Raw genomic sequence first — 24,424 nt, 5'->3', positions numbered from 1 at the left:
TTTGGTTATTTCGGTAAAGTCACGTAGGTATATTTTATTTTATATCTACGTGACTTTACCGAAAGAACCAAAGAGTATAGAGCTTAATGAATAAACATGGTCAACCTTGGTTGAGTAAACGTGGTCGACCACGTGGAATCAACGTGGTCAACGTGGAATCAACGTGGTCAACCTTAGCTGTAAGGCCTTAAAAACAAACTAAACAACAAGAGACTCCTGAAGCGTTGAGCACCATGTCCCCCCACCCCCCCCCCCCCCCCCCCCCAGTGGCGATCCTGGTCCTGGGTACAGAGGAGGAGGTTCGTAGGTCACGATGTGGAGAGTTCTAAAATCCACTGCTGGATGAGGACCTCCCCCACACTGCGTTAATCACTGAGGTTGCGTGACCATACCTCACCGTGTTGGTCAGTGCGGGTTGGCAAAGCGGTGGTCAAGAATCGAACTCGGGTTGCCAGGTCCACAGAGTGCAGTGTGCAAACCGACGCTTCCCACCCACTGGTGATTAATAAAAAGTATTGTTTTAAAGGCAGTTTTAAAGAGTTTATCAGCAAGGAGAGGAGAGTTGGGGGGGGGGGGCAGCACAGATGACCCATCGAGGTCACGTGCTTAAACCGTTGCCGGACGCCCCTCCGTTTGACTTTCTTAGAAATATTCGCCAGTGTCGCCGTTGCGTGTATGATTAACCGGGCAGTTAGCGCCCCGCCGAAGAGCCTTGCCGGACCAATCTCCGCAATGCCTGCCCCGTGTTTACACCCTGCACCGAGACACTCCCCTCTGTGTGGAGTTAATGAAGAGACATTCCTCCGCCCCCCTCCCCCCCCACCCTGGGTTGAGGTTAATTAATGAAGAGAAACACCCCTTTGGTTTAACGGGCCACCTGTAATTCCGGGAACGCATTGCAAACACACGCGCACACGCAAAAATAAAGGCGGGGTTGGGGCGGCTGTCCCCAAGTGTCCTTCCCCGGGAGGAGGGCACCTGCATTGCGCGCTTTCAGATGTGCTTCTGCGGCCGTCTGGAACGCTCTTCCTTCCGATATCACTGGAGCTACGCACTTTGAAATCAAAAAATTGAAAACTCACTTCTTTCAAGCACTGCTCTTTTTGTCGTTTGTCGTCCTACCCTCGGCACCTTCAATTTAGCGCGGCTGACTACGTCGCAAGTCCAACATCACACGTACGAATGTCAAGACGAATCGTTCGGAGGGAAGGGAGCAGTCGCGCACGCGGCTGATGGCTTTTGTGTTTGTTGGGAGCACTGCAGCAGCCGGGCGAGTGGTGTGGGGGGGGGGCCTTGCACACCGCGTGCGCTCCTAGCCAGACTCCTCCTGTGTGTGGGGGTTGTACACGAGCGCCCGCGCGTAGACAGGACAACGCGGTATTGTCGCATCTCCGATTAGCACGGTTGGCTACGTACAGCACGAAGGAATTTCAACGTACGTCCGTGAAATTGTTCGTAAACATTCAACGTTGGGCCAATGTTACTGGGTTTGCCCCTTTCACCGCATTTCACGATCGTCGTTATGTCACGAGACCAAGCATCCAATTCGGACCTCCCAATGCAGTAGTAGAAAATATTTCGATTTAAAGCTTCGTGACTGCAGGGATTCATCTTCTTGGTTCTTTCGGTAAAGACAGCGTCTGAAGACGTCTGTCTTTCCGACAGCCCTGCTATTCACCTGAGGACGGCTGCTTGCGTTGTGGCCGAAACGTCGTGAGAATTGTATTTTATTATGTTTTATTTTTATTATTTTATTATTTCCCTTCTACGTGACTTTACCGAAAGAACTAAGAAGATGGTAGAAAATACTACCTGACGATGGACATCACGGAATGACCTCGGAGATCCGTGAAAGCGACCTCTGATAAACCAATATTTTAAATATCAGAGATGTGATTATGGGAAATGAAGTGCATTACCAATTAATTTTACGCCATGTTTTGTTTGTGCAGCCATTGGTGGACTGGGACCGAGACCAATCAACTTGCTCCACTTGAGAACTCGGCTTAGGAAACAGGCGGCTGCCACCTGGATATGAACTCAGCAGTTCTCAGCAGTGGCGGCTCAAGGCTCTAAACTCCGAGCCACTTAGCCACCTTTTTTTTTGTTTCACCCCCATTCGGATATACCTGTGCATTCCGCTACGACTTGTACGTTCCATTAAGATCCATTCGCATCCCCCACCATACGAAGGAAGAGATCATCACGGTGCTGTGTATAAAGAAACATGTTTATTTAATACTGCGTGTTGTAAAGCAAAGTCATCATTGTTCCTAAGATATCTTGCACATGCTAACGTTAAGATTACGATTTTTTTTCTTCCCGGTACTAAATTTGTGCAACGTTTACAAACTGGGTTTAAAAACGACAAGCGTGAGCGTCATCGAACGACAGAAGCCTGAAAATCCACACACACCGTTGCAATTCATGCCGGGGGGGTCGGGGGAGGGGAGGGGGAAAGACAGTGCACTCCAGGTGCAAAGATTGCAAACGAAATCCCAACTAAAACTACGTACGTATAAACCCCACAATAGACGGCCGAGTGACGACGCTGTCCTCACTGGCGTCGTTTTACGCGGACGTGTGGATCCCGGCGCACGACTGCGAATGGCATATGCACCTTCCCATGGAAGAAGCCGATCGGTCAAAAGAGTTAAAAAAAAATTAACATTGCTGTCAAAGGCCTCATCGTGAAAGTAAAATTCTTTCATTAAAAAAAGATTAAATATGGACCCTGCTGCATTTTCAACATCTTGTGGGACAAAGAAAATAATTACGACAATTATTTTGAGAATGTGACTAAATATTCGTAAGCTATTCACCGTCAATGCAATCACGGATTAAAAACAAAGCGGTAAGATTTTTTTTCCATAAAAACATTACCATTATCATCATTTGTAATAAACTGCAAGCATCCACCTCGTAAGCACCGACGAGCTCCGTCGACGTGAAAAGCCAAGCGGGGAACAATCGCGACGTCTGCCCGCGGTGCCCACCCTGAGATGACAACATGATCAGCAACACCGTGCAGGCTTGTAGAGACACTGGAAGTGACGTCGGCGGTGCGACGCAGGGCGACGGTGCGACGCAGGGCGACGGTGCGACGCAGGACGATGCTAGTCCTCCCCGAAGCCGTTATTCTCCACTGCCTCGACGCCATCAACCGACTCGTAGATCGGCGAAGACGGGTCGCCATCCCGCGTCTCGCCCGCAGACATTTCCGGATCCTCGTTCTCACAGTCGTCGGGCTCGCACTTTCCATTCCGGGCGCCCAGAGGGGAGGCCTTGTCGCATTTTTTCTGCGCGCCATGATCGGAGGGGCTATTGGAGGCGCCGTCTCGCACCCTGTAGGCACCCCCGTCTTCCGCGATCTCCCTCAGCTTCCCCACCATCTTGCTGAAGATGCCGGAGGGCATCTCTTCGTCCAGGATCTCGTACTTGACCTGGCCCGCCTTCTTGGTGTTGCTCTCGGTGTTCTCGCAGTATCTGTTAATGGGCAGGTCGCCAATCTTCTTCATCGTGAGCGTGGGCGACAGCGGAGGCTCCGTCTTCCTCGCTTCCCCCTTGGGAGGCCATGTGGGCTTGACGATCTTGATGTCCTCCTCCACGGCGGGAGCTTTCTTCTCGGTGGTCTTCTCCGGTGGCCAAGTGGTCTTCAATTTGGACTTTTCCACAATTTCTCCGGACGAGTCGACCACTCGGCCACCCGAGCTCGGCGAGACGTCGGGGTTTTGGAACGACCGCTCCCTGGCGTGCACGGGCGACGCCTTGCCTGGCACGGGCTCGTCCGCGTCTTCGGTCGAATCTTTGGGGAGCGAGCTCCGGTCAGCTCTGGCAGGCAGGTCAAGCAGGAGGGGTTTCTCCGATTCCTTGGTAGGCTCAGCGAGGGAATTCTGCAGCGAGCGGGGAGCAGCGTCGATGTCGTCGTTGTTGTCGTCGTCGTGCGGGGGATCATCCTCGTCGGCCGCGTCGCCGGAGTACGAATCGGAGGATGCGAATTTGCTGGGGGTCTCCTTTTGGGCCCAGAGATCCTTGTGTGGCTTGCGGCCAAAGCCCTCGTCGTAATTTCCCTTGGCCTTGAAGAGTTGTTGAAAATGCGGCTTGCAGTAAACGTTTCCATGGAGAGATGCATAGCTACAGAGGCTGCAAAGGCAGAAAAAGACGTGATCAATGAGGATCGTAACACGTAAAGAGAACGACACAAACCTTGGCTTACAAGTGGAACAGGACACAATGGATTAAGACTGGCGCATCAGGAAAGGACAGTCTGATGATCACGCTTTAATAGCACCAATGTCCCCCGATGGTTAATTTAATTGGCGGGTGTTTGAAAATATTCCCCCTCCTCCCCACCCCACCCCAGCCCACCCCCATATTTGGCTAATCTTACAAACAGCACGGTAATTGAAAATGAGATGTCATTAAATGTGTGTGTGTGGGTGCTTGTCAACTAGGGGTATGACGGATTCCAAACGGATATTTCTCGTCTTGTCGCATGAAGCGAATGACGCAATTAGAAAAAAAAAATACGGATTTTTTTTTTTTACAAAATAGTGTGTGTGCGAGCATCAGTTGTGTACAGTTAACTCAACTGTGTAAACCAATGGCCTGTTCTTAGACCGCTTGCAAGCAAAGCCCTTCGACCCTTCACGTAGCCTGGCACAAGTGCCGCGGCGACGTCTCTGCGGCTTCAATGGCGAGTGGCGGCTGCGGTTGTTGTTGTGGTTGTTGTGGTTGTTGTGGTTGGTGTGGTTGTCGGTTGTTTAAAGCAAAACGATGCGGGTTCCCCTCACCTCAACGAGGTTGAACAGTGGTAGCAGCGGAAGCAGAGCCTATGGTAGACCCTTGTGTCGGCCACCAGCCGGTCCATGGGATAGACTGTCTTTTGACAGCCCGTGCAGACCTCTTTTGGTTGAGACTGGAACTTCTGCCGGGGATCAGTCGCGCGCCAGCGTTAACGAGGGCGACCCACCCCCCCCGTGGGCGCTGGGACACACGGTAGCGCGAGCGCCAACCACAGCCACCGGAGCCACGTGGTAGCAGTGGCAGAGTCTCATTCCCACCGCTCAAATCGCTAACACATGACTGTTTAAACCAGTCCATCTATCATCATCATTGTTATTATCCTTTTGTTTTTTCAACGTAAAAAACATATTTTAAAGACGACACAAGCACGGATGTTTATTTTAGAATTAGTTCATATGCGGCCATTTGTTGAATGCCTGTCACTGGGGTTGTTTGGTCATACTTAGCCATTTTGGGTAAGGGGTGAGAGTTGACAAAAGGGGGCCCCCGGTAAAAGACCGATTCAGACATCACTTTGCCACCGACGTTAGCCGTGGCCGGGAATCGAATTTGGCTCACCAGGTTTGTGGCGCGGTGCACGGAAACCTACTGCGCAACTGCTCTCTCATGTCGATTTATACAATATATACGGAATGTCTAAATAGCATATTAAGTTAAATATTAGGGGATAACCTTTGCCATGTTTTTGGATGATATTCTACAGTTGTGTTGAATAAAATGCAACCAAAAAAATTGTTCCGTTTTTTTACATTAACTTATTGCAGGGTTATATTTCCCAGTTATGGAACGAACAAAAACTACCAACTTAAAATATTACAAATTTATAAATATGACAGAAACGTTCTGGGAGTGTGAATGAGACAGTCATTTTAACCACTGCAGTTACAGCAAAAATTACATTTGACAACACAATGCACTCGCACAAAATCCGCAACAAACTACATCCATCCATCACATTGCACAGTCGACTACAACTACTGGGTCAAACCAAAACGTAACAAAAGCAGTATATAAAGACAACTGGACCGCGCCTGCAGTTCACTACAAGCGGCAGCAGACCAAGCCAAGACGGCAAAGCAATGCACGAAAAAGGAAAAGAATATATATAGGGAGCTTCGATAAAAGAGAAAGTTCAGCAAGCAGTAATCGCCGGGTGCCGTGAACGTTAGACCTATCCTCGTCATGCCGTCAGCCTTTTTGGGGGGAGGGGAGGAGGGGGGAGGACAGCCCCGGGAGGCAGCACCCAACGGGTTTCATGCTCTTCCGCTCACAGTCTTATGTTACCGGTGGTTTTGGGGGCGATCCGAGACGAAGCCAAGCTGGCTTCGGGCCTTGGGCCAGCCGACAGACTTGCCGCTAGGCTGGCAGTTGCGGGAGGGGGGGCGGCGGCGGCGGAGCTAGCCGCCTGCTCCGAGGAACCACCCAGGCTCCACAGCATTCGCTCCGCCTCCTGCAGGCTCTGCTCCAGGCTGCTCAGGTCGTTTGCCATGCTCCTCAGCAGGGACGTGTGACTCTCGGTTAGCTGCTCTGAGGCGGATGAGACGGCCGTTTCTCCACGGAGGTCGCGCGCTCTCCTTGTCACCGCGTCCTCATAGCAGGGAGGGGAGAATGGTTGCATGGGGGTCTCTGACTTTGGGGGCTTTTGCCGCCCGGGAGGATTCGACGCCGACGATGTCGCCGCGACCGCTACCGCCACCGCGGACGTTTTCTTGCCGCGAGCGCTCAACCTCTCGGCCGTGTCGGCAACGACGTGCGGCGGGTTCTTCTGCTGGCTCGTGGGCCGGGCTTGTGGCAGTTGGTGGTGGCTGTGTAGGGCTCGGTCGCTCAGTGGGCCTTTTTGGGGAGTGTTGCTACGGGAGCCGTCGGAGAGGTCGCTAACATCGCCTTCGAACCCTCGGAAGTCACTTTCGAAATGTCCCGCCGCCTGCCTCTGCTGCTTAAGCACCGTGCTGCTGCTGCTGCTGCTGTGCGAGCTACTTTGGAACGAGGCCGACGCTTGCACTCTGCTCTGGGTGCTGCCTTCAAACCTGGTCCTCACGGACTTCATGTCAATGGTGGGGATTTGTTCCAGCTGCCCTTTCTTTTGCATCAACTCATCCTCGCTGTCACTCCCCAAACGCTCGGGGATTTCGATGGGGTCTTTACGGGTGTAAACGGTGTGCTCTGGGCTCTCAAATCTGTGAACAAGTCCCGTAAAGTCTACTCTGGGCATTTCGTTTTGTGCTGAAGGATGTGGAGAAGGAGTAATTGGAGGATTTGGACTGGGCGTGCCGGTGCAATCTGGTTCCGGCGCCAAACGTTCAGAGATACCTATCGGCTCCTTGCGGACATATGCTCTATTATCCTCTATTCTTTTTGCCTCTTCGAACATGCCCTTGATGTCTTTCACTTTGCCCGGCGTGAGGGGAGATCCTGCCTCGCTAGCCCCAGGTGCCTGCGTCCTGCCGACCGCGGGTGGAAGATCCGGCACGGCCGCGCCTATATTCAGTTGCCTCCGGAGCGTCGGCGGTGACGGGATTATCTCCGAGCGTTTGGTGGTCACGTGACCCAGGCTCAGCTGCGGAGGGCTCGAGGGGACGCCCTGCGAGAGTTTGCTTGTCGCGTCGCGCAGCTTGGTCAGCTGGTCCGAGCGCCGCTTGTTGGAGGGCGACGTGGCCCACAGCTGACACGGAGGCGACGGGGTGCGGGCGCTCAGCTGGGACGGGGAGAGGGCTAGGGGCGGAGGCGGCGGCACGGGGCTGAAGAACTTACGAGGCGGAGGAGACGGAGGGGTTCGGAATGGCAGTCTAAAGTCCGTCGGCTTTCGAGCCGTGGACTCGATGGTGATGAAGACGGGAGACGGAGATGTCACACGGCGCTGAAAGGCTACGCTCTCCTCTACAGACCGTCGGCCACTTACCATTTCTTCTGCGATCGAACTGGAGTCGATCGTCTTTGCCGGCGGCTCGGGAGTCGTTTTGCTCGAGCCGATGCTGATGGTGCGAATCCTGTGCCCTAGGGGTCTTTCAAGCATCACGTCAGACGGCGATTCTGCTTTGCCGAACATCTCTGCGCTTACAGCCCTATACCCATTTTCCAACTTTTCCCGCTTGCCAGCAAACCCCCCAGCAGAAGCGTCACGCTTGTCGGCTTTGAACTCACCTCGAGGCTCCCCGCCAGGGACAGATTTTTTCTCGAATGTGCCAAGTTGCTCCGGAGTCATTCGGTTTTTGAATCCATCCTGGCCGTGCTCCGTCTGCTGCTGCTGTTTGATTTTGGTCTGCGTCGTCGTTTTGGAGAACTGCTGAGACGTTTGGACACGCTCCTCGTGGTGCTGTTCTGTCACGACGCGATGGGATGACGACGCCATCTGCTGCTGGTGCAGCTGTTGAGCCGCGCCCGAGGAGATCTGCACTTGGTGCTGCAGGGGCTGTTTCCCGGTCTCCGACAAGTGGTAAAGCTTGCGAAGTTCATCCTGCTTGTCCGTAGATTTTGGCTTGTTCTCAATGTTCTGCTGACCCTCTTCTTTCTTGTGCAGAGTAACCTTCCTTGTGGAAGTAACGTGGGATTGCTCCTGTTTTTGAGTTACTTCAGGCACTGGGTGAGTCTCAATTACGTTTTGTTTCCGGTCCTCGGTCACACAAACGACCTTCGGTTCGCCCATGTGCTGGCTCAGTATCTGCGAAATATTCTTCGCCGCCTCTTTCTTCATCACGGTGGCTTTGCTCACCGTCGTGTTGGAAACGGACGACACGTCGAAAGCGGCCAACACGTCTTGGTCAAGCGGTGCGACGATGACCACTTGTCCTTGTTGCTCGCTCATCGCATCAGCGACAAACGAGTTTGGAGGGGAGGCGCCCACGGACTTTCCCTTCTCTAGCTGCTGCTTCCTGAAGTTCTCCTCTGCAATCATTAAAGGCGTCTTGAAGCCTCGATTGGCGCTCTTTGGTCTCGGCAGGGGAGACGTGGGAATGGCGATGGTCACCGGAAGGCTGCCATGCGTGGGAGTATTTGGCTTTCTCGGTTCGGCCTGCGGAATCGCCACCCTGGGCCGTGCCCAATGCTCTTCACTCGCCGATGCGACGGCACCAGCGTGCGCACTCCCCGTTTGCGTCACCTGCACGCTCTGCTTCTGTGTCGACACCACGTGCGCGCTCCCCATTTGCGTCACCTGCGCGCTCTGCTTCTGTGTCGACTCCACGTGCGCGCTCCCCATTTGCGTCACCTGGGCGCTCTGCTTTTGTTTAGACTCCCCATGCGCGCTCCCCATTTGCGTCACCTGCGCGCTCTGCTTTGGTTTAGACTCCCCATGCGCGCTCCCCATTTGCGTCACCTGCGCGCTCTGCTTTTGTTTAGACTCCCCACGCGCGCTCCCCGTTTGCGTCACCTGCACGCTCTGCTTTTGTTTAGACTCCCCACGTGCGCTCCCCGTTTGCGTCACCTGTGCGTGCTCGTTCTGCGTCCGTTCGGTGTCCGTGCGCGTCCGCACCAGCATCTCGCTCGTCGTCGAGCTTCTCTGTTGCTGGGACGACGACGAAGTCGACAGCGACGTCGCCGTCTTCACGTCGATCTTGGCGTCGGCACGTTTTGGAGAAATCTTCACTTTTGTTACCTCAGTGACCTGCGTTGTCAAGGGAATTATCGTAACCGATGACATCAACGATGACGACATCACAGCACTCGTCGAGGGAGACGCAGGAGTGGACGGGTAGTTCTTCTTCTTGAACGGTATTGGCCCATACGGGGAGGGCGGTGGAGTGGAGAGGTTCATCGTCTTCACCTTGAATGAACTCTTAGCTGCACGACTCGACTGCGTCTTGGTATTGGATAGCTGGGCGGTAACGGGGGCAGCCTGCGGAACTAAAGCCGGGGGCGGAGGAGGCAGAGGCAAGTCGTCCGGAAGGGCCTCGGCCGCAGACGGAGGCAGCGGCAGAGGGCAGTCAATATCCACTTCCATGGGAGGCGGTGGTGGCGGAAGTGGCAGCTCCTCCTCGGCCAAGGGTACCGGCCGAGGAAGGGGTGGCGGAGGCAGCAGGCTCAGCTCCACGGCCTTCTTTTTGTAGCCAAATGGCAGGCTCACAGTGGTTTTTTGTTTCACATCTTTTCCAAAAACGTTCGCCTTGCTCTTATGCTGAAGCTCGGAGGAGGACAACATGCCGACTACCTGCTGCGACGCGCATTCCTCCGTCCCCTTGTGTGTGTCTTTGTGGGATGTCTTGGATTCCTTGTGGCTCACATTGACCGTGCTCTCCTCGGACACGTTCGTAACCCTACGGCTTTCCTTAACAACGCTCTCTCGAATTATTTGCTGTTGACTGGAACTTGCGATTCCCTGGATGGATGACCGCTGATCGACTTCATATTTTGCGTTATGCTTTGCTGCAATATTCGTGTCGGTGGCCAACGGTTGGATCTTTTTAACTTTAATCACTTGCACTTTGCTTTGCGATGGAGAATGTCCGACGAGGTGGCTTTTGGCCTTTTCATCTCCCAGCACAGACTTCTCAGCCTTTATTTTACCAGCGGTTCTGTCTGTTTGATCCGTCTCCTGTTTCTTGATTTGCACTTCTACCTGTCGGCTCATTTCATCTCTCTTGTGCGTGGTTTGCTGTTGAGTGTGACGAGCAGATTCTTCTGCGGAGATCATTTCGTAGGTTTTTCCCAACTTCCGCGATGCACTTTGGCTGTGATAATGGTGAGATTTGGGCTTCACTCCTTTCACGAGGGCATCCTCTTCTTTTGTAATATGCTTCGTTTCTTCAACTTGCTCGCTCAATTTTGTGTTACGGGTGTCGGTGGTCAGATCTACATTGATTGTGGAAGTAGGTTGTTCTTTCTGAACGACCTTTTGAAATATTTCGTGGTCACTCTGATCAGTCTGCTCAAGCGAAGCCTGCTTTTGGATATTCTGAATTTCTTCCTCCATATCTACCTGCCTTTTTATGTCCTTCTTCTGCGACTGGATCAGCCTCTTTTTTGCGGCCTTAATGTTCGCTCTGACAACCTCTTCTCTCTGAGTCTCTCGGACCGCTTTCTTCGACTCCTCTAAACCTTGCAATGCTGCTTTCAAGTTCCCTCTCACCGCCTCTTCTTTCTCAGCGACCTTCACAGCCTGCTGCGCTTCTTCCAAAGACCTCAAAGTCGCCTGCAGATCAGCTCTGACAACGTCCTCTCTATCGCTCTCCTTTAAGCTGCCTTTCTGCCAGTCTTGCAGTGACCGCAGAGTTGTCTGGAGATCTGCACGGACTATGTCTTTTTCTTCCTTGGCTGCAACTGCATTTTTGGCCTCGTTTAAAGACCTCAGTGCGGCTTGAAGGTCTCCGCGGATGACCTCCTCCCGAACGACTTCTATCTTTGCGTTCACAGCCTCCTCCAGCGAATGGAGGGCAGCTGGAAGGTCCCCTCTTACAACATCCTCTCTAACCATCATTATCCTAGCATTAATCGCTTCCTCTAAGGACCGGATCGCCATCTGAATGTCACCCCTAACGACGTTTTCTCGTGTCACGTCCATTTTCAAGTTAACGGCCTCGTTGAGAGACCTTAGGATACTCCTGATGTCTCCTCTCACCACCTCCTCTCTCTCGACCGCGCTCTGCGAACGCTGCGATTCCTCCAGAGACCTCAGCGCCGTCCGGAGGTCTCCCCGCACCACGTCTTCTCTAATCATTTCCACCTTGGCGTTCACGGCATCTTCGAGTGACTGGAGCACTTTCCTCAGGTCGCCCCTCACTATGTCCTCTCTCCCGGTCATTCTCACCACATTCTTGGCCTCTTCCAGTGACTGCAGGGCAGCCCGGACATCTCCATTCACCACATCCTCTTTTACCATCTCTATTTTAGCATTAATTGTTTCTCCCAGTGAGCGGATCGCCTGCTTGATGTCTCCTCTTGTCGCCTCCTCCCTTGCAATCTCACTTTTGGCAGTGACGGCATTTTGTAGCGACCTTAAAATGGACCTAATGTCCCCCTTCACCACTTCGTCCTTTTCGACGGCGACCTGTGCGTTCTGAGCTTCCTCCAGCGACCTTATTGCAGCCTGAAGATCGCCCCGCACAACCTCCTCCCGCACGCTCTCCACCTTGGCATTGACGGCACGTTCCAGCGACTGCAGCACAGTCTTAAAATCCCCTCGCACCATGTCTTCTCTGACCGTCGTCCTCACCGCCTTTTGCGCCTCTTCCAGCGAACGGAGGGCGGCGTGAACGTCCCCCCTCACAACTTCCTCCTTGGCGAGCTGAACTTGTGAGTTGAGGGATTCCTCCAAAGACCGCACAATCGTGCGTAGGTCTGCCCTAACCACCTCCTCCCTCTCTGCCGTTTCCGTCTTGGAATTCACCGCCTCCTGCAGCGATGCCAGCGCATCTCGAATGCTGCCTCTGACCACCTCTTCACGAATAACTTCCTCCTTGGAGTCGATGGATTCTTGCAGGGACTTCAGCGTGGCGTGGATGTCTCCCTTGACCACCTCCTCTCTGCTGATTTCCCTCACCGCCAGCTGGGCTTCCTGCAGTGACCTCAAGGCTCCCCCAAGGTCGCCTCTCACCACGTCCTCCTTCGCAGACTCCACCTTTGCATTCAGAGCCTCCTCCAGGGACTGCAAAGTGGCCCTCAGGTCTCCTCTGACGATGTCCTCCTTTGCGACCTCGACCTTCGTGTTCACGGCTTCCTGCAGAGACTGTAGCGTGGCACGGAGATCGGCTCTCATCACATCCTCCCTGACCACCGATGTCTTGGTGTTGACGGCATCCTCGAGTGATCGAAGCGTTGCCTGAAGATCTCCCCTGGTTACCTCTTCTTTTTCGACAACCACAGCTTGTTGGGCGCTCAGCTCCAGCAGGTGCTTGGTTTTCTGGACGTCTCCAGGAACAATGTCGATCTCCTGCGCTCGGCGAGTGGATTCGTCGTCATCCTCCTCGGTGCCTTGCTTCTGCAGGAGCTTCAGGTAATCCAATGCTCCGCTTTCAATGCAGGTTGTGAAGAACTGAACGTTTCCTCCCTGTATCTCGTCCTGCTGCACTTTCTGATGGCGAGTGTCACTCTGAGCCGAGGTCATGAGGCTGTTTATCGCCCCCCTGACGTTTCCGGCCACGACGTCTTCTTCCCTGCGACTGGAATCCTCTTCTCTGTTCAGCAGGGAATAGATGGTCATCTTGACGTTGCCCGTTTCGCCCTCTTGAATAAGGATGCCTCTCCTCAATCCAGATGCATCGCTTTGACTGAAAAGTTGATCAATCGCTTGGCGGATGTCTCCTCGGATTACTTCTTCACGCTCGGTGCTGGCTTCAGAGGACTGGTGCATCAGCCTCTCTAAGGTTTGCCGAAGATTTCCCCTCTCCTCCGAATCAATCACAATGCTCTGGTGGTCCTCTCGCTTCCTGGAGAGCAGCTGCTGCAAAATGCTATGCATATCCCCACGAATTATTTCATCCTTCTGAATTTGGGGCTGAGCCTCTGGGTTCATTAGGTTATACATGGCCATTCTGACATTGCCCACATCGCTTGACTCGAGCAAAATCCCACGAGAAGAATCCACCACGTTGCAGTTGATCAACGACCGCAGGGTCTCTCGAATGTTCTTGCCGACTATTTCCGGCCTTTCAACGTGCGTGCCCGAGTCACCGAGCCTGTGCAACGGGGTGCGCTCAAACAGCCAGGTCGTGGTTTTCACATCGCCACCCTGGATCTCTTCCGCCCGGACAGTCGTCTCTTCATCTTGTTCCTTTATCTTGTCCAGGGGATGATTTTCGAACAGCCAGAGAGAATTTTTTAAATCGCCACTTTTCACATCCTCTCTTATAACTTTGGTGAAGTCCAGCTTCTCAGAAGCGCTTTCCCCAATTTCGTCGATATTTTTTGTTTCAAAAAGCCAGCGAGATGTCCGGACGTCCCCTCTCTGCACATCGCTGACACTGACCGTTCTGACGAACTTCCGACGATCGACGCTATCCGACTCAAACAGCTGCGTGTTTGACTGCACATTGCCACCCTGCACGTCGTCCACCGTTCTGATCAACACTTTCCCGTCCTCGGCGATCGTATCGAGCGGCTGGGTTTCGAAGCGCCACCGGGCAGTTTGAACGTCCCCACTCTGAACGTCCTCCTGGGTGACCGCACGGATCACGTGCACCTCCTGGCCCGCGCCAATGGAGTCCAGCGGCCGTGTCTCAAATAGCCAGCGCGCGCTGCTCACGTCCGCGCGCATCACTTCCTCCTTCTTGACCGTCACCACTTCGTGGTAGTGACCCTCACGGTCCTGAATGGCGTAGAGGGGCTGCGTTTCAAATAGCATGGTGAACGACTTCACGTCTCCCCCGATGACTTCCTCCTTCGTCGCGTCGGACACGTCCGACCCGTCGCCCCGGATCTGATCAAGAGACCGAGTCTCGAACACAACTCGCCCGCTCTTGACGTCACCACCCACAACGTCGGAGACCATGCCGACCAACTGTGCCGCCTCTGGGTCCTCGCGTATGGTCCCCATTGGCCGATTCTCGAAGAGCCACGAGCACATGTGGACGTTGCCCCCTTGCACGTCGGTGACGGTCCTCCTCAGCTTCACCGCGTCCGGATCTTCCCCGATGGCTCCAATTGGTTGCGTTTCAAACAAGGACGTGTACTTGTTCACATCACCTCTCTCGATGTCCTCCGCCTGCACCGTCTTCAACTTCTGTCCCGTAGACTCCCCGACGATGGTGTCGAGGGGGTGGTTCTCGAACCGCCACTTGACGCGGGAAACGTCGCCCGACTGCACGTCGATGTTGGTGATGCGCCTCACGTCCTGCCCTTCCTCGAAGCCGCCGCGGATGCTGTCGAGGCGTTCGGTCTCGAAGAGGATCCTCCGCGTGCGCACGTCACTGCCCTCCACGTCCTCCTGCCTGAGCGAGCGCACCTGCAGCTTGTGTGCGACGCCGTCCGCTACGAGCGTGTCCAGTGGCTGGTTCTCGAAGAGCCACGTGCACGTCTTCACGTCGCCCTTCATAACCTCCTCTTCACTCTCGCCCTCTCGCTTTTCTACCTTTTCATACAGCGCGTCCATGGGTCGAGTTTCGAAGAGCCAGCGACACATCCTGACGTCGCCTCGGTGAACCTCCGTGCGCTGCTGGGTGACGCTCTCTTCATCTGCGTTTTTTATCGTGTCCAGGGGGTGCGTCTCAAATAACCACTTGGCTGTCTTCACGTCACCCGCCTGCAGCTCCTCCTTGGAAATGCCCTTGATGATTTGGATTTTCTGAAGGCTCTCTTCGTCAAACTGGTCTAACGGTTTGGTCTCAAACATCCAGCGGCAGCTCTTCACATCTCCGCTTGAAACCTCCTCCCTCCTCACGGTCTGAACCTGGTGGTAATAGCCAGAGCTGTCCCGGATGGCATAAAGTGGAACGGACTCGAACAGAGATTTTGTTGTCTTCACATCCCCTCCTATTATGCCTGCCGACTCGGTGATCTTCTCGGTGTCCTGGATTGATCCCAAAGGAACGGTCTCAAACACCTCTTTAACAGACTTCACCTCCCCCCTCTCGCTACCGCTGCGCTGCACCGTTTTCACAATCTCCTTTTTCTCCTCTTGTATCAGGTCGAGCGGCTTCGACTCGAACACCCACTTTGCATGTCGAACATCACCTCTCTCGTCCGCCGAGGTCTCTACGGTTTTCAACTTTCCCACCTCCATTAAAGTACCAAATGAATCCATGGGCCTGGTCTCAAACAGCCAAAGGGAGGACTTGACATCTCCCCCGATGACCTCCTCCTTCTGCTGCCGATCCTCATCGGCAATATCTTTCAGGGTGTCCATTGGGTGGGTCTCGAACAGCCAGCGGTGTCGCTTCACATCAGAGCCCTCGATCCCCTCCTTCTGCACCTTCGTATATTCCGCACCCTCCGTGTCCTCCTTGATCGTGTCCAGCGACTGGTTCTCGAAAAGCCACCGGGCTCTGCCCACGCCGCCCTTCTGCTCGTCCTCCATGGAGATACCCCGCACGATCCGCAGCTCCGAGGAGCTCGCGTTGATGCTGTCCAGCGGGCTCGTCTCAAAGAGCCAGCGCGCCGACTTGACGGAGCCTTCCACGCTGAGGCTGCACTCTTCCACCTCCTCCCTGCGCACGGACGTGATGCGGTGCACGTGGCCCTGGCTGTCTCGAATGGCGCACAATGGGTACGACTCGAACAGCTGCACGGATCTACGGACGTCGCCCCCCAAAATCTCCTCCAGCTCGGACTTCAACTTCAACAAGTCCGACTCTTCCTCTTCCCACCGGGCCAAAGACGAAATTGGTTTAGTTTCGAACATGTATCTGCCCATGCTGACGTCCCCGCCCGTCACCGTGCTCCTCACGTCTTCGGTGGCCTCGGCCCCACTCAGCGCATCCAGGGCCCGCGTCTCAAAGAGCCATGTGGCGGTGCGCACGTCCCCCTTTGCCAGCTCCGGCATCTTTGTCGCCTTGTCCGCCGAGTGAACGGTGAGGCTGTCCAGCGGCTGGGTCTCGAACTTCCACGCTGTGTAGCGCACGTCGCCGCATGGAATTGGATCGCCGCTACCACCGCCACCACCGCCAGCGCTCGGGTCGGGCGTGCTGGGCTCGCGGATCGTGTCCAGGGGCTGAGTCTCAAACATCCAGCGCATCGAGCGCACTTCTCCACGCAGGATCTCGTCCCACTCCAGACACTCGCGGTCCCCCTGTGGTGGGGGCGGCGGGCTCGGCCCCGCCAGGCCCTGCTCGTACAGCCAACGTGCCTGCTGCGGGTCGCCTGCCTGTGCTGCGCCGCCGCCCTGCGAGGAGCCCACCAGGTCACGCAGGCACTCTCGCTCCAGGTTCTTGCGCACCTCCGGGTGGATGTGCTTGTAGAGCCTCCGCAGTTCGTTCAGCTGGCGTTGCTGCTGATAGGCAACACGGGCGTGAGGCTCGGGCGATGGTGCCATTGCCGCTCTCTCCTGGGGCACCGTCAAAAAGCCCGGCTCTGGGGAGGCGGCTGTCGAGGTCCGCACAGGAGTCTGAGACTTGCTGGACTGGTGGGGAGGTGGCGGCGGAGGTGGGAGGAAGTCGAGGGAGCCGTGAAGGAGGTCGCTGGGCGGAGGAGGAAGAGTTTCCATGCTTCCGTTGTGGCTGGAAACCGATGTTGCAGCGCCTGCAGATGTGGCGACTTGCACGCTTGCGCGCAAGACACTGTGCGATTTCCAAGCACTGGCTTCGGTTTTGTGTTCCATCTTAAGTGGAGAGAACCAGATTGGAACTTTAAATCATGGATAAAACCCACGCAATGTTTTCTTCATTCCAGGGCATGCCGTCAAATTTTCATGCTCCGCGGACGTGTGTGTACGCTATGCGACCATTCACTGCACTGCAAACGTTTCATGCACAGCATGCACATTTTACATTTCCGCTTTATTGTCACTTTTTTTTACGAACGAGCAATTGTCACTTTGAAAATGGCGAATAAACAAACCTCCACACACCATGCTTGTTGGAGCAACCCACACGGCACACGCCCTCCGATTTCCACCGCCGCCGCACTCAAAAAGCAACTTCGTCAGCAGCTTGGCCTAGAGGCAACTTCGTCAGCGGCTTGGCCTAGAGGGGGAGCCGCAGCCGCCCCTCCGCTTGGTGGCTCGAAGGCGCGTCGGCGAGCTCCTCACACGGGGATTGGCTCATCGGTTTTGATGCTTGCTCTCCTTGCCCCCCCCCCACCCCCTCACCGGGTTCCTCTTCTGGCCCCATCCGCTCGCAACTCCGAGAAGGGGTGGGGGGGGGCGGTCAGGGTTGCCTGGCGCTCCGCCGCGCAAGGCTTATGAACGTTTGGCGCTACAGTCCCATTTGGAGTTGGGGGCTTAATAGTAAAAGGAGAATGCAATAAGAGGCAGCGGAGGAGGAGGAAAGGAAGCGTAGGGATAATAAAAAAGCAGTGCAAAGGAGAAAAAAACACTGCAAACACACACGGCAAAAAATCCACACTGCAACTCAACGAGACGTCATAGCGTTAAAACTAAACACGAGAACCAGCGCTCATCTAAAACGTGACTGCGCTAAGTTAGGACGTACACTGTAGAGTAGGCTTGCTAGGGATAGATGCTTTTATGGGGTTTTGCTTGTGATGTTTTAATTCTCATCGACCAAAATGTAATGGACTTTCTTTCATGTAACTTTACGCGTCACAATCATTTTGGCCCAAAAACCTTCATACTGTACTATATCAAATTTGAAAAACACACAAACCCCTTATATTGGCAAACACAATTACTCCACGGTTGTTTTACACTTTAAGTTTAAAGAAATTCAATAACAAGTGACAAAATCCAGTTGATCAATTTCATCTTAAATATTTAAAAGAAAAATACCTGTTCAAGCACAAAATAAATTACCCGACCCTAGCCAAGACAACAAAGTATCTCCGAAATGCAAACGTGAATTCCTGGCAAGCCCACGCTTACGGTACGATTTAAAGCGTTACGTTAAACAACAACGCTGAATGACAACTACTTTCCGCTGCGCTGGTATCTTGCTGATCATGTTAGAATCGGTGCAAACAGAAGCCGTTAGTAACCACACCTTGTGCAACCGCTTCACCTTAGATGCATCCACCGCGTCGCCATCGGAGGCCTGTTTTTTGGCCTGATGGTCAAAGGCACTGGGTGCTATCGGGTGGGGAAAAACACCACGCGCACACTCCGTTAAAACGACACGAACAAAAAACTGCAACACGTGTTGTGGCCACCAACGCGTGATATTGGAAACGGCCCATACCATTCGCCAGGGTCGCGAACGATGCCGCGGTGTCAAATGGTCAGTTCTCTCACGAGCAAAGGGCAAGATGGAGCAAAAAGGTTCGACAGGTTCGCAGTAGAGAGCGGAATGAAATCGGTTCGATTCAGGGTGGCGAATCGATTCGAGAATCGGTTATTTTGGTTTAACAATAACACGGGTGGAAAAGCGCCACGTTAGAGTGGGCGCAGACACCACGTGCAAACCAATCCAATGTGAGCATCATCGACTTAAGTGACAATAATTGATGTTAATCGATGAATCGATGCACCATTACACCCCTAGTTTGATGGTGCTTCCATTAAGTATTGTGATATTATCAGTGCCAGCATTTTGGTACAGACGGATATTACAATAAATCTTACAAGAGACATTTACAAAAGTCCACATCGAGTTTGCAGTGTATTTGCGTTGCAAAAACTAACACCATCAACAAATATTAAAAGTATGTGCGCCGTACTCACAATCGGTATCTTTGGCCTTGTGAGCAGAGGAAACTGATCTTGAAGTATGAACATTATCTTCAGACTTTGAAGCCTTCGAGGAAAAAAAAAGATACAAATGTTGCATATTACTACACGAGTAACAAAGAGTGTAATTTAATACCCATAGTACAAAGCACAGAAACACTTCCACCAATACATCCCATTAAAACCATCAATACTACATGTGTTGGCATTGGATGAAGGCATCCCCACGCCGTGTCAGTCATGGGGGTTGCCTGATCACACTCCACCCCCACTGGTCAGTAGCGCCGGCCAGGACATGCAACGTTTACACCTAACCTCGGCACAAGCATGCAATTGCGCATCATCCAAAAGAAAAGCCTCTCGGACTCCGTTAAGCATGACGACAGAACCGCCGTTTCCTAAAGAAAATTCACTGTTGGTCGCCTTGCCCTCGCAGGTCACAGGGTGTTGAATGAAGGAAGGAAACATCCGCTGCTGCCGCGCGTGTAATGGAGCCGGCATTTGCACACACGGCGAGTGGCTCCGAGTGAATTCCCTCTGGCACGGCAGTAGGTGGCGCTGAGGCACAGCGAGAGTTGGTAGCGGCGGCGGCAGCAGCCCTCTCTCCTCGACGCGTGCCAGCGTTGGCAATTGAGCGACTTAACTGGGTTTGGGCCCGGCGACAGACAAACAACCGTCAAAGCAACAAGCGACAATTCTAGCCACTTGCCTGGGAGGAGGACATCGCGCAGATTTGGAAGTCGTTCCGGGCATGCGTGTTCGTAAACCGCTTACGCCGTTCGGCACGCTTGGTGACTTATCCGGTGACGTGTAAACAATGTATTTACGTGACGCCGAGTTCGTTTGTTGTTTTGGTGTGTTCGGTAGGGTGCACAAACACAAAAAACCCACCTTCTACAATAACCGCTGCCTTCAAAAACGTCACCAGATAATTCACCAAAGCATTTCACACAGTAAACCAATACGGGGATTCTTATTCTGTCGCCGATTAGATAGACATATATTTGTTCTCCCCTTTCGCAGGGTAACACTGCTGGTTGTTGGGGGGGGGTGGAGGGGGAGTGGGGGGGGTGGAGCGAGGGTGGAGCGGGGGGCAAGAGGAGGTGGCAGAGCGCTGCACTTGTACACTACATCTACACCAAATTGGCACATTCCATCCACAACCAAGGCCGTGTGGTGCGGTGTGCGATAAGAGGGTCCCCCCCAGTTTAGTTGAAGGAAATAGTGAACAAGACGGTGGTGAGGCCGGTGCTGTTGTATGGGGCCGAGTGCTGGGGCACAAGAAAGAGGGGGGGACCAAGCTATGGCAGTCACAGAGATGAGGATGTTGCGGTGGATGTTGGGTTTAACAAGGAAGGGACAGGGGGTGAGAAATGAACAAGTGAGAGGAAGACTCAAGGTGGTAGAAATCACAGAGAAGATGAGAGTCAAAGGGCTGGTGTGGTTCGGTGATGCGGAGAGACAACAGAAACATGATGTGGATCAGAAGGTGCAAGTGATGCAAGTGAAATGAACGAGATCAAGAGGAAGGCAACAGAAGAAGAGGTGGAGGGAATGATGTGGTGCGATCGGACACGGTGGCCCGAGGAGTGGAAAGAGAGATGGCGCAGGACAGGGCAGTGTGGAGAAGGTTGGCAAGGACAGCGGACCCCCCCCAACGTGAGTGGGACAAACGAGTGGAAGAAGAAGAAATTCCACAACCAAGGCCCTCTTCCGTCAACTGCAGTGGGCAACCGATCAGCAGCTGAAGAGTTGAACCACCGTGACCGTGCAGGTGGGGGGGGGGGTTCGCGATGGAGGCAGTCGAGGCGTTCGCTGGCCTGCTTGTCCGCCCGCTCGCTCGCTCACCGAATGTTCCTCTAGCTGGGACGAGGAGGCGATGCTCGAGGCGTGCTGCTCCTTCTGCTCCACCGACTTGGAGACGACGTGGACCTCGCTGCTGCTGCTGCTCGTCACGTGCTGCCGGGCGACAACGCAGACGCGGGGTGTCACGGACTCGCCCGCGGCAAGGGCCTAACAACAACCGAAATACCTTCGGGGTGGGGGAGGTGCACACACTGGCGGGAAACCGCGGCGCTGTCTAATAATAACGTGAGAAATAACGAGAGAAGTAACGCGAGAAATAACGAGCGTCGCGGCCGGCCGTTCAGGGGGGGCCCTGGCAAGAGAAGCGAGCGACCGCGCACACTAAACTTACGTTTAATTCTCTTTTTTTTTAAACACGGTGTTGTTGCCAGATTTAAAAAACGCCCCCCCCTCATCTAGTGCCTGATTAGTGCAGTCAACACGCATGCAGTGATGGATAAATATATAATACTTTTTCTATTTGCATATGGAGGGACGGATACACGTGAAATAAATATTGTCCGTCAAGTTATTTTATTATTCGCAGTCTGTCTGCACAACGACCCTGGGGTCGTGTTTTCCCCACCGGCTGAAGGCTCCCTCCCACGAGCTCGCGGCTCCATGAGCCTAAAACACGCGTGGATATATTTTTAAAGTAATTTACATTAATTGTTTGTGATGTATTCTCACGTGCATTATCCGTGGAAAAAAAAAGCGTTGTAGCTCATCGGATTCTTCCGGTATAAATAAATATAAATAAATATTCCGATTCTAATAATATATGCCCCGAGAAGTATTTTCAGTTATATTTTGTCCTTCAAACGTTGCCCACAGTTAATCAAAAACCCTTTCTCATACCGCACGAGAACATCGTCCACCATCGCCATCATCCACCTCGACGCGAAGGAAAAGTGTGTGGCCTTGTTGGGCAGTCTGTCCCAGAGCAAACCCTCCCATCATAGATGTACCGATGCGTGGAGGCGTCGCGCATCGCACGTTACGAACATCTCTCCGGCTTCATCTAGACCCACCGGCTCAAAGGAACCAAACGTGTGGCCATCTGTCACATTTTCTCAACGTCTCCAACGCAACGCGGCGAAGAGGCAGAGAGGTGGATGCTTGTTTATTTGTTTCGCGAACGGGGCGTCCATCACCAAGTTACCTGCACTGAGTGATGCTCACGCTGGAACTGCTGGGAGACTTCGGAAAACCCGTCGGTGGCCTCGCCACTCACCTCCCTCACCTGGTGAGCGGCAGCAACACAGATAGACACGAGTGTGAGGGCTCGCACAAGGAGGTACATACGCCAGTTGAACACGTAAGGCTTTCGCGACCAATATCATCCATCATACAGGTATTTTGGGTTAGATCGCGTAATAAATATATAGCGATTCAACCAAAAAAACCTGTATTAAGGTACATACGTGTCTGCGTGTGCATGCGTACAAGCACACATGCAGCCCCTCAGCCACCAGGCTGAGGCACGGCGACCACCCAACGCAGTCTCCAACCTTCACTCCCCCGACTGACCCAGATGTCTTCCTGTCTCCCCGCTATACCATCTCCCCCCACGTGACCCTGACTCCTCCCCCCATGACGTCATATCCGCCAAGCCGTTTACGCCCACATTACACATGCAAGCACACACACATACGCAGAAAGAGACACAGATCCCACACCCCCTCCGTATAGCCTTAACAGAATGTTGGGGCAAGTGCTGTTATAGCGAGGAGCACCTACAAAGTCCGACACGAGGTGGTGGGTGGCCAACAACACACCCTTCGTCTCCCTATTGGCGATGTTCACACACCGCACCAGCTATTCATTTGAGGCCGAGTCGACCTAGGGGGAGGTCCAGGACCAGTTCAGATAATCGCAGCTGGTGTTCGTCTTGAGCGAGCACTCAACCCGGCTCGACGGGCTTGTAGTGCAACGGCGCTAACTGCGGCACGAGGCGCTCCCCAAGCACGCAGACGCGTACACACGTACACACACACCCCACCACCACGTGGCAGGGTGAAAACCCACATGCGCCGCTGTAATACGATAGACCTAGCATGGGTTACCACCGCGAAGCAAAGAATAGACAAAACAAAGATGCCCCGTTACCCCCCGCAGATCAAAAGGGCAAGTTCTGTTAACGGGCATCTATTAAGGCCATCCCGTTAAATTGATTTGTGGAATGCCCACCACCACGTCCCCGCCCATCTTTGTCGCACCAGCGCTGACGATTAACACATGGCACCAGGTACTCCTTTAAGTTCGAGCCAACCGAGGAGAGGTGTCGGTGGACTCGGTTCAGATATCGCTCTCCATCAATGTTAGCCACACGGCATTGGAATGGAACAAGGGAAGGTCGCCGGGTTTTCGTGGTTTAATGCGCGAGATGAATCGTGCCGACCGCCGGCCCACGCGCAGCGAGCACGCTAAGCCGTCTACACCTGTACGTTAAAACGTCACTGGACAAACGAGGGGAAAAGCAGCGGGAAAGAAGCGATGAGCTGTGGTTAATTCCATCCCGGGTCAGAGCGGACGTGCGCACGAGCAGGGCGGGAGAGAATGCGAGCGAGCGAGTGAGAGGTCACCGCCCCCCCCCCGCCCCCCTCCCTCACTTTGAAAGGGCCATGAAAAGAAAAAAATAAAGACTCCATGGCTTTAAACTCAGCTTCACTAATGACCAATGACCCGTGTCACACCTAGACACCCTCTCAACTTCTTTGTGGTCCCGTCCTCAAGAATGACGCACGCGTGCGCACGCATGCTCACTTATACTCTTCGTCTCAGACGAAAAAACACATGAATATTCATAGCTGATTCTTCATCGCCATCATCAACAACAGATGCACGTATAAATACACAGACTTAAAATATCGTACCCAACGTCAGAATTGGCCAAAACCGGCTAAAAATTATTATCAATATATTTTTAAATAAAAATCTGGCAACATTTTGGGCAACGGTCCTCCGCCAATGCAGAGAGAAAGTTTGAGTGACGCGTAAGAAACGATGCCGTTCACACACAGCAAATAGATTAAACTGTTGTTGCAAAAATCGCCGCAGCGCACAGAGACCGGCGCTAAACACGGCCTCGGACAACTCGCAATGTATTTTTGAAGTCTTTCAAATCGACAGCAGCTGTGGCAACATTCAAACGGGGGGCCGTTCCCTTGTGACCACCCACGTCTGCCAGTGCCTAAAAAAAATCCCGCCGGTTACCCCTCGGCCGACAGATATAACTCGCCCCCCCGACGCAGACTAAAACAGGCCGGCACGCAGAATGAACGCGCGAAGGAATTTCCCACCGATAATAAAAAAAAATATCACGATTGTTTAAAATCGGCCCACGCATCGGTGCCGGCCGGTTTCATTTTGGGAAAAGAAAACAGCCCTCAGAAGGGGGCAATGCAGATATGGCCCCACAAAAAGTTAATAAAATCGGCTTAACCCGTCTTTTTTCCTTGTCGTTGGGATTTAGTTTTCACCTCCCCCCCCCCTCGACGTTTTCGTGATTTTGCGATCGTTATCAAATCGCGAGAAGGATGATCGATTTGGAAATGTTGCCGAGCGGTG

At 53.5% G+C, this 24,424-nt stretch overlaps 2 protein-coding genes across 8 annotated transcripts in view; both read right to left on the bottom strand.

The window, feature by feature from the left end:
- Window positions 1-2,211: 2,211 nt before the first annotated feature.
- The window catches only part of LOC144934572 (uncharacterized), a 63,942-nt gene continuing 41,729 nt past the window's right edge, over window positions 2,212-24,424 (bottom strand). For 4 of the 7 annotated variants that reach the window (XM_078860514.1, XM_078860519.1, XM_078860521.1 and 1 more), the window contains 6 exons: window positions 22,017-22,097; window positions 20,858-20,968; window positions 19,004-19,076; window positions 18,327-18,412; window positions 4,794-4,927; window positions 2,212-4,143 (listed from right to left, as the gene is read on the bottom strand). In XM_078860514.1, the coding sequence (XP_078716640.1) occupies window positions 3,117-4,143; window positions 4,794-4,927; window positions 18,327-18,412; window positions 19,004-19,076; window positions 20,858-20,968; window positions 22,017-22,097 (1,512 nt within the window). In that variant the 3' untranslated portion in view covers window positions 2,212-3,116. The remainder of the gene's footprint in view (window positions 4,144-4,793; window positions 4,928-18,326; window positions 18,413-19,003; window positions 19,077-20,857; window positions 20,969-22,016; window positions 22,098-24,424) is intronic. The other 3 variants (XM_078860516.1, XM_078860517.1, XM_078860518.1) reach the window with 3 other exon arrangements.
- LOC144934571 (uncharacterized) lies at window positions 4,940-18,315 on the bottom strand. Its single transcript, XM_078860513.1, has 2 exons — window positions 17,227-18,315; window positions 4,940-16,987 (listed from the first exon to the last, which is right to left on the bottom strand). The coding sequence occupies exon 2, from the start codon at window positions 16,985-16,987 to the stop codon at window positions 6,074-6,076; it is 10,914 nt and encodes a 3,637-aa protein (XP_078716639.1). The 5' UTR covers window positions 17,227-18,315; the 3' UTR covers window positions 4,940-6,073.

This window comes from Lampetra fluviatilis, chromosome 10 (genome assembly GCF_964198595.1).
Source record: "Lampetra fluviatilis chromosome 10, kcLamFluv1.1, whole genome shotgun sequence".
NCBI classification, from domain to species: Eukaryota; Metazoa; Chordata; class Hyperoartia; order Petromyzontiformes; family Petromyzontidae; genus Lampetra; species Lampetra fluviatilis.
This window is presented reverse-complemented; position numbering and strand designations above follow the sequence as displayed.

Excerpts from the sequence above, each read along its gene's own strand:
- LOC144934571 (XM_078860513.1), bottom strand. The coding sequence starts at position 16,987 with ATGGAACACAAAACCGAAGCCAGTGCTTGGAAATCGCACAGTGTCTTG.